Source organism: Macrosteles quadrilineatus, unplaced genomic scaffold (assembly GCF_028750875.1).
Source record: "Macrosteles quadrilineatus isolate MER2022 unplaced genomic scaffold, UCM_ALF_1.0 Scaffold_5__1_contigs__length_97177068, whole genome shotgun sequence".
NCBI lineage: Eukaryota > Metazoa > Arthropoda > Insecta > Hemiptera > Cicadellidae > Macrosteles > Macrosteles quadrilineatus.
Genome location: NW_026542598.1, coordinates 22142219 through 22158295, shown reverse-complemented (window position 1 = coordinate 22158295; position 16077 = coordinate 22142219). Strand labels below are relative to the sequence as shown.

At 34.2% G+C, this 16077-nt stretch overlaps 1 protein-coding gene across 1 annotated transcript; it reads left to right on the top strand.

Annotated features, from left to right (window-relative positions):
- The first annotated feature begins 338 nt into the window (after positions 1 to 338).
- LOC128996055 (uncharacterized) lies at positions 339 to 15445 on the top strand. The gene is made up of 4 exons (XM_054421192.1): positions 339 to 720; positions 10573 to 11847; positions 12320 to 13339; positions 13904 to 15445. Exons 1-4 carry the CDS (start codon positions 664 to 666, stop codon positions 14006 to 14008), a joined length of 2457 nt encoding a protein of 818 aa, XP_054277167.1. The 5' UTR covers positions 339 to 663; the 3' UTR covers positions 14009 to 15445.
- Positions 15446 to 16077: the final 632 nt, after the last annotated feature.

The window sequence follows — 16077 nt, the reverse complement described above, 5'->3', positions numbered from 1 at the left end:
ACACCGTATTGTCATTGAATTGTGTTTCCGACATCCCTGCAAAACACGTTTGTGGCGTCCGCAGGAGAACCAACCCACATCTATTACAAACCAAAAAAGCGCCGATGAAAAGAGCCGCTAACTTCACGACGGTGTAGAAACCGGAAGTTAGAAGTAGAGCAGAAAGCGAAAGCAGAAAGAAAGAATCAGTCAGACAAGACAATCAGTGAGAGTTGAGAGTGAGGATCTCTATTATGTGAGTGTGAGACTGAGACTTGAGACTGGAGTTGGAGACTACTGTTTAGTGTTTACTGTAGTGTTTGGTGTTTGTAGTGAGAGTGAAGGAAGTAAGTGAATGAGTCAGAATGAATAGAATCAAGTATCAGAAGCAGAAGGGAAGAAAGAGATGATGAGGATATAGACATCAATCAGATCGAGTGATAAAGATTGAAAGCAAAGACAGGAAGCAGAGAATTAAGAAAAGGCTACCAGGACTTTGTATGTAAACAGTTTAACTTAGTTTGTGTTTGTGATTCATTCCGACTTAGACCGAAACCGTGTGTGAAGGATAATAAATTAGGCCTATGCCCAGGCCGAGGATGTTATGTTACTGCTCTTGGTTGTTTGATTGAAAAGAGTAGGTTTAATTGGTCCAAAATGATGTCGGCCTAGGTTTTTGTGTTGATGCCATGTTGTAGGCCTAACATTAAAAGTACACCCATTTTCCAAGGATATTGGCAGGTGAGTAACATTAGGCATGCTTGTCATAAGTGTTAGCTCAATAATAGCCTAGGCCTACAGCTTAAGTTAGGCTGCATAGGGTTGAGGGTTGCCATAATGGTAATGTGTTAAAAAAAAGAGAATTTAACTGGCGGCCACCACTTTATTTATGGGTACAGTTTCTTAACTGGGCTATGCTAATATCGATTGAAACTATCGAATTGAAAATATTGATTAACAATCAATATTTTTAAATGGCAGAGGATACACGTCCGGTAACCAGACGTGGATTAGACGTCCGGCAATTACTGTCATAACCTAACCTAACCAACCAAACTTGCTGATGATGAAAAAATCGAATTAAGGTTAAATTCTTTCTCTATTAAAAAATTATAAATGCCAAAAATTCTAATAAAAGATGTACAGTTAAGAATAAATGGTTTTCAATGCAAAATCTTCGACAAAAAGTTAGTCACCAATGGGACTCGAACCCGGACCTCTTGCATATCAGCCGAGCACCTTATCCACTACACCACTATCACCGATGGCTGGTCATGGTATTGTTGTAGTAAAGGCGTTCCAGGCTCCCGCAACCCCATGACGTCATTGCCGTACGCCTTATCCACGTCCAGTTACCGGACGCGTATCCTCTACGTTTTTAAATATATTTATTAGGCTATCAAATTAAACTATCATAACCTAACCTAACCAACCAAACTTGCTGATGGTGAAAAAATCGCACGAAAGTTTACTTGTCGAATCGATAGTTTCAATCGATATTAGCATAGCCCAGTTAAGAAACTGTACCCTTAATTATTTACTAGCTGTTTGCCCGTTCTACGTACGGGAATCTTGTAGTAAGTTGAAACCTTATACCTATTCAGAACAGGAGTTGGTTTGCATATTTAGTGTGCATTTTTCCAGATATGCTAGGCCTAGCAAAACTATTACTGTATAGGAATACATATAAACCTTCGCAAGTACAATATCTGACAGTTTCAAAGCCAAAACGAATGCTTCGCAATTAAATGTCACCCGATCGTGTTAGTCCATATTTTATATCTAATGATAAAAGGAATTGCTTTATAGCTATGAGGAATAGCCCTAAGGTAGGCCTGTAATTGGAAGTTACTTTTCACACTGGTTAAGAGTAGTTAAAAAAACTACCCCAACCTCACTACTGCACACTTTATTCGGGTTGAAATTTTCAATAGCCTAACAAAGGTGATCTTGTCTTTTCCAAGAAACACTGAGAAATAAGGACATTAATGCGTTACCAACAGACATACACACACAATAGCAGAATTGAATAGGGGATTTGCTACGCTTTAACCAAAGCAAATTACAAACAAAATAATTAAGTATTTGAAAGTTTTGATAGTGTCATCAAATGTAATGATAATCGTTTTTAGACCTAATCAAACTGTAAAATTTGTGTAAATCCGTTGGTAAATATATAAATAAGTAAATAAATACACAGTCCACAAAAAATTTATTCGTTAACAACGCCAAGCTTTAAAAAATTATGATGGTTTGCTAAAAAATCTTTCAATAATGTTTTATCATTTCATAGCATAGGCTAAACTAACATTTTGGAGTCCAGACAGAAAACGCAAAAATTATACAGTAGGACATCAATTAAATTTAATAAGAAATAAGGTGCAGCACTAACGATAACTAGGCCTATAGTTGTAAATAGTGATGTGTTTCTACATAAAAATGATTCTTACTGCTACCACCGGTTCTAAGGAAAAGTAGCAGTACCATAAACCAACGTTTATATTTAAGAAAAGAACTATAGTACTTACAACCAATTCAAACTGTCCTTCTAATCAAACTGTTTTATATAGGTGTTAATCCGTTGGCAAATATATAAATAAATAAATACACAGGCCACAAAACATGTAACATGTAACGTTAACAACGTAAAGCTTTAAAACTCACTATGGTTTGCTAAAAAAAAACTTTCACTTGATGTGGTGCAGTACCGAAGTTATTAATCTCCCTTGGTTTTAAATGTCAAGTTTTTGAGAATCAAAGTTATTTCCCAATAATAGCATTATTTGTAAGCAATTTTCAATGTTAAAATATTAATGACAGTTTGAAGAAACCACCTTTATCCAAACAAAGGTTTCTTATGTAAAAGATTACGTAATCTCTCTCTAAACGATATTTGGTACATATATCTAGCAAACATTCAGAGGAAATGTGACAAAAAACGCACAAATCTGGGGTTTTGGACGTTTGTAGTTTTACTTCCTAAGTAGGAAAAGTACCGATATCGTTGTCGAAATGTAAGTAGTAAAAACTAAAAGTGAAACATTGGAAAAGCGAGTTTAGCTAAATCTGTAAGTTAAACCTCTGTTACGATCACAGCAAAATCAGAAATATCTTCCAAGATCGCAGCAACATCCACGATCACCCAGTCACCCACTGCAGTTGTGATTTTAGCGAATTTCCCATATAGGGAATAAGCTATTACCGTAGTACTCATGGTAAGACCTGGACGCGGGACCGATTTTTTTTTAGTTTCGAGGTCCCTAGAGGCCAAAAACACCATCCGTTCAAATTCATATATATATATATATATATATTTATATATTTATATGTTTATATATTTATATATTTATATATATATATATATATATATATATATATGTCCGTTAGCACGATAACTCGAGCAAAAATGATCCGATTTTGATTAAATTTGGTACAAATGTGTAAACCTACGTTTATTCGAACGAGTTCGCGATCCAGCATGATCGGACCATGGGAACGGGGGTTTACGGAGGGTTTTATGGGGTAAAAATAGGTTTTTCACATTTTTGACCCAAAAAACATAAAATTTAGCAATTTCTTTCCAAACCATTTTGTAGAGCTTAAAAAAACAAATAATTTAGTATATTGAAGCGTTATTATGCGCCTAATGGTTACGGAGAAAATTCCAAAAAATTGTAAATTTAAAATTTCCATGTTATTCTTATGGAGAGTAAGCAAACTGTTGTAGTATGCTTGTTTATGAACATATTTTGATCAAATTTGAAAAATGTTTTTATTTCTTACTAACTATTAACATAAAAAAAACAGTTTTACCTCCCTGATGCAGCAAACCTAAGTACTTGTTAAACTAATTCTATTTAAATCAGGAATAAATGTTATATTTTTAAGTAGACATTTCAGTGTAAATCAAATGGAAATTCGCTTAGTCTGCAGGTTTGCTGCGGCGGGGGTATTTTTACTTTGCACTTACCACAACTGTCCTTGAAGCGCCGTCAATGAGTGGAAACCTTTTTTGTAAGGCACAACGTTTTTAATCTCACTTGGTTTGGATGTGCTAACAAAACTTGATCGGAAATGGTTGCGGTATTTGTAAACAACTTTTACTGTCAACATATCAGTGACAGCTAGAAGTGAGAACTAATCCAAACAGCTGATCGTTATTTCATCAAATGTAATAGTAAACATTAGGAGAAAATTTGACAAAAATCGAACAAAATTGGGTTTTTGATAACACGTTATTTTGTTTTCAAAGAAGCGAGGCCAGGTTTTTATAGCCAAAGACACTCTCACCAATCCAGTAAATACAGACAAATGATTAGAACCTTGATCGGTAGGCCTACGCTAGTTTTCTAGGAGTAGGCCGCGTAAAATGACATTTTGGCGTTACAGACGCAACCACAGAATGGACAAACAGACATAGGCCTACAGACAGAAATTGAGATAAGACTCGTTTAGTCTTTCTTAGGCTATGAAACGTAAAAATAACCAAAAACTGCATGATTCTAAGCAATGTACAGACAAAACTGTAATTTTATTTATATAGATAAACGGTTGCACCATTTTTACAGAAAAATGCAATATTATTGTCTTACAGAAAGAAGAAAACAAAAATCATAGGCCAGTACAAAAGTAGTGAAAAAAAAACTGGAAAACAAGACTTCAATAACAAGACACTTAAAAGATAAATAGGCCTAACGAAAATAACAACTAAGTATTTAAATAACAAACTATAAGTAACAACTATAAATAACAAACTATCTGAGCAAGTTGACAAAACAATAGATTTGAAAAACAAAACCAGTAGCCTATAGGAACAATAATGATAAGTAGCAATACAGTAAGCCGAGTGAAACTTTAGTAAAAGAGGCAGAACAATCTTGATGAAAACAGATAAAGCTTGCCGAAAAATAACAATATGATATACTCTGTACAAGAACAAGATAACAACAGTAACAACAGGATAGACTATATTAACAAGGCAAATATTTGATATTTCAACAATGCGATATCGTGTAATTTTTAGATGTCTACTTACAGTATTTTTCACGCTGAATCCAAAAATGCAATCAGTTTTTGTCGGAGAGATTCATAAGTGGCCGTAAAACGAAGGTTAAAATTACGAATCTATGGTTCATTTAGCTATACTGATGGTAATATGATGTGGTCTGGATGGGTCGGTATGTGGACTGTGGACTGATTGAGTAGGAGAGCAAACATCTGTTTATGCTAGACTTAATGCGGTATTAAATCAATTCGTTTTGAAACCAAATAATCAGTTCTTATTTAGGCATGTGAGAAGGTAGGTCGGGTTTTATGCGGATTCGTGACTGTATTAAGTGTTTTGAAGTGAGGTTAAATTAGGAAGGTAAAGGTTAGGTTATAATGAACCGACTCATTTAATTTATGCTACTTCCAGACTGGTTTTGCACAATTAACCCTTAGAGTGCCAGGCGAGAAATAAAAGTAACGCTCAACAAATGCCGATGATTTTTCCCGAAGGTCGCGCTAAAAATGCCGAGCGCAATCTGGCGATTTTTAGGTTAAAATTTCGTAAAAATTGAATTTTCGATATTTCGACCAACGAAAATTGATGTGTCGCATCTAGTAACTTTCGACTCAATGTTAATATATGGGTTAAAAGAATCCGAGTATCCATTCGGTTGTTATGACAACTGTTCGATCATTAGAATTTAAAAAAATTCTTAGATAGCAAAAACCTTCTTTTAAACCCTGAAAAATCTAATTTTGTATCATTTTCTACAAAACAAAACAAAAACAAATTAAATCCAGACATAATCTTAGAAGATTATAAATTACAACAGGTAGAACATACAAAATTTCTTGGTTTAATAATTGATAAAAATCTAGCCTGGGACAAACATGTTGATCATGTTATCAAAAAAATGTCTTCAGGAGTATCTGCTTTAAGACAAATGTATAAAGTTTGCAGCTTAAAAACATTAATATCAATATTTTATGCCTTAGTTCATTCTAATTTAGCTTATGGAATCAGTATATATGGAGCAACTACATCAAAAAACTTAAAACGGATTTTATCGTACCAGAAAAGGGCAATTAGGGCAATGTTTAATTTGAAAAGGAAAGATTCGGTAAAACATATTTTTACCGATCTTGGAATACTAACTGTTCATGGACTATATATCTTGGAAACTATTATTTATGCAAAAAAATATTACAAAAACTCAGGTATCAAACAAAATTAGTCATAATTATAACACTCGTTCTCAATCTCAAATTGATAGACACAATCTAGAATTTTATAAAAAGAAAACAAAATTCGCAGGAAATAAATTTATGTCCCATCTTCCAAAAATACTTCTAAATGAAAATGATACAAAAAAGTTTAAAAATTGTCTGAAACAGTATTTGATTAAAATTTCCCCTTATTCTCTTGAAGAGTTTTGGGAGAACAAATAAAATAAATATTCTGTCTTATTTTTAGTTCTTAAATGTAAAACATTTTATTTTGTAAGATCTGACTCTATTCCTGTACAATTGTACTTACATGAATAAAGGATATTTTGATTTGATTTGATTTGATTTGATTACGAAACGTCCGGTCAGCCGGACGTTGGCACTTTTGGCTCGTTCTAAAAACGTCCGGTCGGCCGGACGTCGGCACTTTTGGCTCGTTTTAAAAACGTCCGGTTCCCCGGACGTTGGCACTCAAAGGGTTAAATAGTGGGTGAAACACGATGATATTGTTATTCCATGTCTTGTAGAGAGACTCCTCGCCAAACCTGGAGACTAAGCAAATTTCCATTGGATTGGATTTTCAATTAAATCAATTTAAATAACATAAGGTTTATCAAGTACCGAGGGTTACTGCTACAGGGAGGAGTGTATTAAAGTTTGTGTTTTTTTTTAGTAAAATATTACTAGTAGGCCTAAATAAATTTGCCAAGTTTGATCAAAACTTAAACTATCTATAAACAAGAAAACTACAAGAGTTGACTTATTATCCATAAGAATAACATGAGAATTTACAATTTACAACTTAGCCTTTACTTATTTTTACCCCATAATCCAATTATGCTAGTCAGCAAACTCTTTTGTACGGAATTTCATGAATATTGCATAATTTTTACTCGAGTTACCGTGCTAAATGGGATACACCGGTGTGTTTGCCCTTTAGGGACCACAAAACAAAAAAGTAAAACGTCCTGTGTCTGTACTGTTCAATAAAATTGCGACCATACATAGTAGGTATTTTAAGCCAAGTATGAATAGAGATGAGTGTAGGATGAGTGGCGCGATCTTGTAGTCTTGTTAGTGACTAAGGCCGACATTCCTTAGACACAGCTGTTAATTAATAGCCCATACAGCTAATGGCAACTAAGGGACCTACAGTTTATAGTGGAATCCGAACCAAATTTTCCTTGCTATATACGAATTGGTCTAATTATCAGGATAGTACTGCGGATAGACGTAGTACTCACTCGTGCGGACGTTAATCCACACTAGAATGCTATTAATTCCTCATTCCCTATATGGGATATTTGCTAAATTCCCTAGGCCTACATAGGAAGTTCACTAAATTAGCTATTTAGGAAATTTGTTGAAAATCTAAAATATGTAAATCGGTCAAGCAACCTTCACCAGGAATCAACTCTTGTGGATTGATCAAAACTATGAGTCACGTTTGTTGCTTCTTCAAGATTGATTTGTCAGTAAAAAAATAAAATTTCTTTTTGTTACTGGATGATAGGCCGATTGAGATATTTAACTCGTTCGCTGCGAGAATCCCTTTGGCAGTACATGGTCGGAAATGCAACGCAACCTCGGCATGCCATTGAATCAGCAAACGCAATAGCATTAAAATATCAATCTTGACAGTGGCAAAACAGCGGGAGCTGTGTTACCCCGAGAGTGGACGTAATTCACTGAAAAACTCACAGATAGCAGCACTGCCTGGATCCGTAGCCAGTGTCTTTGTAATGTGGCTCTAAGAGAGAAAATCCCTGAAAACGGGACAAAAAGTGTCGCCAGACAGGATTTTACGGGAATTTTTACTACAGATAGCGTCACGGTGCGTGGCGCCTCGCTAGAGCATGCGCACTGAGAGCATTCCCCCACTACGCCTCGATGTACAGTCACGTTCAAATACTGAAGTTGTGAACTAGTATCAGCTGTCAAATTAGTTTGCTTTATGTTTACGTTTTTGTATTTTTTCGGGTTGTCATGGAGACAAAGTTTTGGTAGAGTTGGATTAATGTTTTAAATGGAGAAAGAAGGTTCGTTTTTGTTGTTGAGATTTTCGATAAGTAAGTCATAGAAAGCTTTGAAGAGTTGTATTTCCAATTTATATTATTATTTATTATTACAATTTATTTATTATTCGTTTACCCATTTATTTTCCCACAAGTGTGGTTCAAATATAGTTCTCCAGCTCTAGTGTATTTTTGTTAGTGTTCCTGTAAGTTTGTGATTGATTGTGAAGATGTATGTGCCGGTTGAGTTCAAGTCTAAATTGAAAGGGAAAGTGCTAAGAAGTCAGACGCGTGAAGTAATTACGAGTGTTATGAGTTTTATGGAATTGGAGGCTAGGGAATCAAGGTTTACGATTGATCCCAAAAAGGTTAGAGATAGGGTGTCGGCTGCTTGTGGAGTTTTAAAACGGACTTTAACACGGCTATGTACGGAGAAAAGAAAATTGGAAGAAACAAACTCCAGTTATGAAACCCCTAATAAAAAGAGAAAATTAAGAAGAAAAATTACTGGTCTTGACGATTCTGATGTTGGTGTTGTACGTAGAATTGTAAACACATTTTATTTGACTGAAAAATGCCTTCCAACTCTAAAGAGAATAAAAATAAAATTAGAAAATGATCCAGGATTTGTAGGGTCTACATCCAGTGTAAGGAGAATATTGAAAAATATTGGATACAGATGGAAGAAAACTAAAACCAACAAACATATTCTTATGGAATCGCAAGATGTGGCCTATAAACGATTTGTTTACCTAAAAAAGATTTGAGAGTTTCGAGCAGAAAACCGTCCGATTGTGTTTACAGACAAGTCTTACATCGATTCAGCACATGTGTCAGGAAAGGGATGGAGCGACGACACAGCGTGTCAGCGCACATATCCAAAGGTGAAAGACTAATCTTTTTACACGCTGGTGGGGAACAGCAAACAACTTGTGGAAAAACTAGTGGAGAACTATTCTATCAAAGCCTCACAAACTTCAATCACAGGGAAATGGTTGATTTTGAAATTTTACACAAATAACCAAGACTAGTGTAGAAATCACCAGTAGCCAAAAAAACGTAGGTCACGGCTAGCTTTTCTTGGACAGTTATGGCTTTCCTGAAGTTAGTGTCACTTTCCTTGACTTTGTCCGATCATAAACAAAATTTTTATTCGAAATCAATAGTTGTCATTCTCATGAAGTTTTTTATGCTCACACTCAATGGATCGACGTCATCTCCATAGTGGCTGGCTATAATTACACAAGCAGCCGCGGCATGGATTGAATCTTCTTCGTCCGTTTAGTTGTAAGCTTTTAGTTGTAAACTTTTGGTTGTCAACTTAAGCGTAAACGTGGCTTTTATAAATGGAAATTTATAAATTTACCTAAGCCTTATAAAACTATATATTCAATGAAGGTAGATAAAAAAGGCTATCTTAAAAAAATAGAAATCGCTACCTTTCCGTGAGATTCAATAGGTATCGGCTATGTGTTCAAGTACAAACAATATCAAATAAAACTTATTTTCAAGGTTACGAGACCTGTTGTTAACTTAACGGGCCATTAAGTATATTTATGCACTAATAATAAAAAAATAAGACATACAATTTATTAAGCATTTAATAAGGAACAAGAAAATACATATTAGTAACAGGTAATATGAATAAAATAAATATTTATGACGAGAAACCCAAAACATGGCATCATGGTTTAATACAGAACAAGTGGTTGAAGGAGTAGAAAGTGAACATGATCAACCTTTTTACACACAAAGAGGGGGAAAAATAGACCACCAGGAAGATACGTGAATCAATAATTAATATTTTGACTTTGCAAGTCAAAAGGTGGGAGAGTATTAGATGTAGTGTTCAAACATTTAATTTAAATAATCTACGGTTTATATTTTGTTTTGTCTTTTTCCAGCTGCTATAAAAATATGAACTTTAGAAATTTTTACACATGTGTTTTTTGGATGAGTATGTGAATAACCGCTACAGCAGTCTTTGTATTCGTATTGGAGTGGAGGCGAGCAGGCGACTGTACTTGATGGCTGGAGGGGAAGTGTGATAGGGGAGATTTTCTGTCTCTCTCGCACTGCCTCCCCTACACGCCAAGCACGGTGAAACGGTCTGTACCAACCTAAACCCAACCTACACTAGGCCTAAATTAAAGTATAGGACCAGCACAAAATTCTGACATAGTTTAGTTGATCCCCGATAAATGCAGAGGTCACAGTAGACAAACTTGTACAACACTGCACCGTGACTCCGACCGGAGTTGTACTCACGCTGTGCCAGTACGGCATGACTCCGGTCGGAGTCATCAGCAGCGTGTTGATAAAACCTTCTTTTTGTAATTTTCACTAAGCTCTTTTGTTCTAGGTCTGCAGTTTGAATATGACTGATTATGAAATAAGGGAAGTGTTTGAGCTGCCTCAAAAGCTAGAGCTCATAAGTGAAGAAAAGAAACCTTCACTATGTAGTTTTAGCAGTTACACCAACTCAATCTGTAGCGATTCTACAATTGATTTAGATGAAATAGACCATACGCCCACCATCCCAAATTCGGATGAATTGGGAATTAAAGTAAATGAAACAAAACCACTCCAGAATAATTTTATAAACGATGATCTGACTGAACAATCTGTTCATACAAAGACCAGTGAAATGGAGATGGTAGAACCATCTATTAAGCCTGTTAAACAACCACATCTGACATTTAGTAAATCTGTGTCTTTACATGATGTTTCTAACCTTACATCATTAACTCATAGCGCTAAATCCAATAATGTGTCTTGTGAAACAATCAATAGCCAATCCTTATCATCCACCACTAAATCCAAAGATTCAGGATTTCAAAGATCTCTTAGCTGTCTTAGTCTTACCAGCGGGAGAAGAAGCTATGACCATGTACAAAGTAAAGTTAAAGCGTATATAAGAAACATAAAAGAATCGGAAGCTTTAAATAAAAGAAATAAACTTTTGAAAAAGCTTGAACAGCAAAACGAGCCGGTTGTATTACCAAAAGAGACAGAAACTGTGCATCCAATTGAGAAAGACGATTTATTGAGGGAAATTCAGGAATTGAAACATGAATTGCATGAGAAATCCCTGTATATTGACGCCCAGCACAGAAACTACAACAAACTTTTGTTGAAGTTTGCAGAGGCTAGAAACATAATTGATAACTTAAGAGTGCAATCAATAAGTTTAAGTTACAGTGATGGAAATAGATCAAGAAATCAAATTATGTCAGTTAGTAACTTAACCTTGGACTCGTTTGATTACAAAATTGACACAAATGTTGATCAGCTTGCTTCTTGCATACCTGAAGAAGACGTGTCAAAATCCACAAACGACGCTAAAGACAATTTCAAACCAACTCTTCATTCTTCACCTTATGAAAAGAGCTTAAGCCCAGTAAGACAACTTTTTTCAAGTTCTTGTCATCTGGGAAAGAATTACCAACCACTAGGAAATTTAAAACCGTGCGTTCCTAGATTTGATTCTCAAGCTCGAACCAAGCACCAAGGAGCGTTGTCAAAAAGCTATGATGGTTTGAATAGAAATGGCAATCCACTTCTGAATAACCACTCAAACTTACCACAGCGACAGTCCATAAACATTGATCTCCCCAATGATGATCCTTTTGACAAGGTAAGATAATACCAAAGTAAAAATTTAGGGGAAATAATTATGACTAACATAAAAAGGTTTGAAAAAATACAAAAAAAGTTGCCGGAAAATAAAATTAAAGTGGTATTATAGTTTAATATTTTTCAAAAGTTTTATTTTTTGAGGATGTGTATATGTACAAATAAATAAGAATTAAAATAAAATTCTTACATTTATTTGTAAAGCAGTGCAGTCATTCATAGAACAAATCTTTTGCTAGGGGTTTTGAGAATAGGTGCACAATACTATTCAATGTAAAGTGCTAGTTAAACTTAGCCAAGCTCCTTCACATAATCGGGTTAATTTTCCCTGCATTGATTCAGTATTTTTGTAATAGCCTTAATAAAGAAATGTTGAGCCTAACTGTAACTATAACACATTTTTGTTACATTTTGAAGATACAAAATTGAATGTTTTTGTAAATTGCTAAAATTAGGAGTTTTTGTTTTTTCAGGTAAAGAAATGGCAAGCATCACTTCCCAGTATCAATCTGTTGGGAAGCCACAGTTCATCAGACTGCGAGGATCCAAGCCATTCCCACTCTCCGGCACAAAGGAATTTTAAGAAAAATGAAGGTTGTTGCAAATCTAAGTGTTTTACAAACACAAAAAGGGACGAAAATGAAGTCTGTAATGTACTGTCTCAGGAGCTCCAAAACAAGTGCATTATTACAGAAATGGAAGTAGATATTGAGCGACAAGGAACTCAATCGACAAACATCCAAAATTCTAAAGGAACTAACAAAAAAGAAAAGAATTTTAACGCCTCTGTGAAGCCAACCAAAAAAGTTAAGGAAAAAAAGTTGGTACACGACCGTAAAGTGAAGTTAGTTCCCACAAATGGTTGTGAGGGTATTTTTAATAGAAAGAACAATCAGCAAACAGATACAAACAATACAAAGCAAAATTCGATTACAAGAAAAAAATCTGCCAAAGATTTGTTTCTGACCAAACCTCAAGCCAAGCTTATAAATACAGATTTATTGTGTTATGAAGAATCATCAGTTTCAGACGGGGATTCCACTCATCTACCCAAGTCATCTTCAATGTCTCAATGTAGGGTGAACAAACTGGATGATGATTACAGTGACGACAGTTCAAGTATTTCCTCATCAGTCCTTGGGTCGGACTCAGCAGCTTCCCAAAAATCTCACAAGAGAACAAAAAGAAGATTGGATTGTAGTGAGGTGAAAGTTTCAAGTAAAGTTCCTAAAACCACCAAATCTAAGTCATCACAAACAATTTTTATCATGAGGGAACCAAAGTTAAACTTTACCTCACATTTTGGAAACAATGGATCTCAAATAAATAATCAGATCTCAGTGACAAAAAGGACAAATAATGAGTCTTCTTTCAAGCATAAGAATCCTGAACATCCAACAAACGGGATTACGAAGACTGAATCTAGTCAAAGAAAAGCGTGGAATGCAAGAAATGATGCAAACTTTTATGTCTGCAAGGATTTCTCATTTTCAGTAAGTATAATTTTTTTCCTAATATTTCTAGGTCCTGTAGGATATACTGACAATATAAGAGTGAAATTATTAATCTGTTTAAAAATCGTCTCCTATTTAAGTATCAACAGAATATTGCTGGATGGTAATTTAGAAAAGCAAAACGTTTGACTAAGGAGGAGGAGTTCAACCTCAACCAAGCTGTAAAGATTCTATTGATATGATTCACAACTTTTTCAATTCCTTACTTGACAGTAATATCATGCACGGTGTTACAGTAGTCTATAAACAGTCGTCTTTGATAAAATAAAATAAAAATCTAGATCTAATTTTAGAATGTCTAGGTCCTTTGGGTCATTCATCTATTCAGTTCTAAATGTAGTTTGCTTTCAGTCATGGTCTTCATCTAGTCTTCTAGGAAGTGATTTCCTAGCTGGTTTTCTGAGGGATGGTTTCTCTCCCTGTAGGTGGGCAAAATAAAATACATCCATGTTGAGTTGTGTAAGGATCAGGTCCTTATTGCTAAATAGTCTACATTGATTTGCTGAACGTTAATATTAATTAGGTCTAACTTTTTTGTTTCAGAAAAGCACTTCCCTGATGGAATGTATAAGAGACATGGAGGGGTTGGTCTCTAAAGGTACGTTTGTTTTAAGTTCAGCCATAGATCGTAACAATGTCACTTGTTAGTATATATTTCTTAAGTTTTTGTATATTTCTTTCTTTTTTTTATTGTAATAATGTGCCATATTTTTAATGTTTCTCATGTTTGTTTTAAAAATTTAGTGGTAGTTTGTTGTGTAACAATATTTTACTATGCTCTCTTGTTATATTCTTTTTGTATTTTAAGCTATATATTGTGCTATTTTTTATATTTAAGTACCATACTTGTTATGTGTTTTGTAAACTCATGTTTTGTATTTTACATTTTAGTCTATTGTAATTTGCACACATTTTATCATAATTAGACGAAGGATTATGTTGAATATGTCTTTTGGATTTGAATTAGTCACTCTTCTTAATAACACTAACACAAATGTATACATCGTATTGAATCTACTGAATGTGATATTTTACATTTTTGTGTAGGACATTTTAAGATGTAAGAAATATGTCAATTTTTAAACCAAAGACTTGTAATAAGTTAGGTTGTTCAGTTTTCCACATGGCTTCAAGTCCTCAAAGTTCCTTGTCAATTATAATATTTTAGTAGTTTGTCTATGGTTAAACAATTTTAACTGCTAACACAATGATAAGTTTTTGACATGATTTAAGTGAGGTTTTGTACTGGTAGTGTTTAAGTAGGAAAAAATTGTCAAAACTTTTTTAGGGTTTTAGATGCTTTTTTTTTTATTATCTCAAAACAAAATAAAAAAAGTTGCAGGTGTGTCCTGATTAATCGGGTGTTGCATTTAATTTTAAATATTCCTTTTTTAAGTCTAAATATGTCTAGTTTTTATTTGCCGAATATTCCTTGAGTTTTATTCTTAGTTGGGTTATTTTTACCATTTGAAAAGTTAAAACTAAAACCACCTAACAGTTTTGTAAAAAGGTGGATGATAATTCTTAGAGAATTAGTACAAAAAATTGGTTAATGTTAAAAAACTGTCTATTTGTAAAATGATCTTTATTTCTGTGTATCTTGACTCGCTACTAAAGTCAATTTAGTTTTGTCAAATGTTACGTAACTTTCTTGTACTGGTAATTTTTCTGTAAGTTGGTGGGAATGTAGTTTATACAGTTGCAACAAGGTCGTATACATTTTTGATACTATACATTTTATCAAAGATTCTGTTTCCAATTTAGAGCCTGAGAAAAAGCACATACAACTAACTAGTCTTCTTACCTCTACATGTTTTATGCCAGAAATGTAAACAAAAGTAATGTAGTGAAACAAATGTACCACAGAGCAGTAATAAGTTCAGTAGATCATCTAATCATTCAAAAATTGAGTTTGAATCAATAGGGAGATTCATCTTTTCAAAGTATTTCAAGCACTAACTCATAAAACGTAAACTATTTTAATTTGTTGAAGAACAAAATTCTTAATGCAATCTGTTATTAGAATTGCTGAGGCTACCAAGAAAATGTGTACAATTTTCTGTTAATAAATGAAAGTTTAAAAAAATGTGCAAAAGGAAGTTAACATTTTAATCTTACAAACTTCTAAAATAATCAAGAGATGAGAGATGACTGTAGTTGTAAATTAACAATTAATTGTTTGGTTTATTTTTAAATTAACAAATTTAGGCTATAAAGAGTGATAGCTATGTATTTAATAGCTTAAATTATAAGGTTTGGATAAAAATACAGTAACAACTTTTATTTGCTGAAAAATCTAAAGTAACTTTATCATGTAGTAGTTAGTCTGAAGTATTAGTTGGAGTGTAGTCAGGGGCGTATTTCCCTAGCGGTGGTTTATGGAGTGCCTCAACCTGGGAGGGAGGCTTTTTAATTAATTTGATTGATAATCAAGCGTCTTCGAAGATTGAACAATCTCAAATCCCGATCTTGCCATGATCACTGGACGAAAATAAATTTTCCAATACCGCAAAAAAATGTAAACAATTTCTCCGTGACCACAAGAGATGTTCATGATTATTACGCAATCAAGGGAGTCGAAGGTGATGTCTCTGCAAATGCAGAAGTTGTTCAATATTTCTCTGTGAACCTGGAGCTGTCCATGATACCTCTACAAAGATGTTCATGATCTTGTCACGACTGCGTGAGACCTAGAATGTTTTTGCAAACAAAGATGT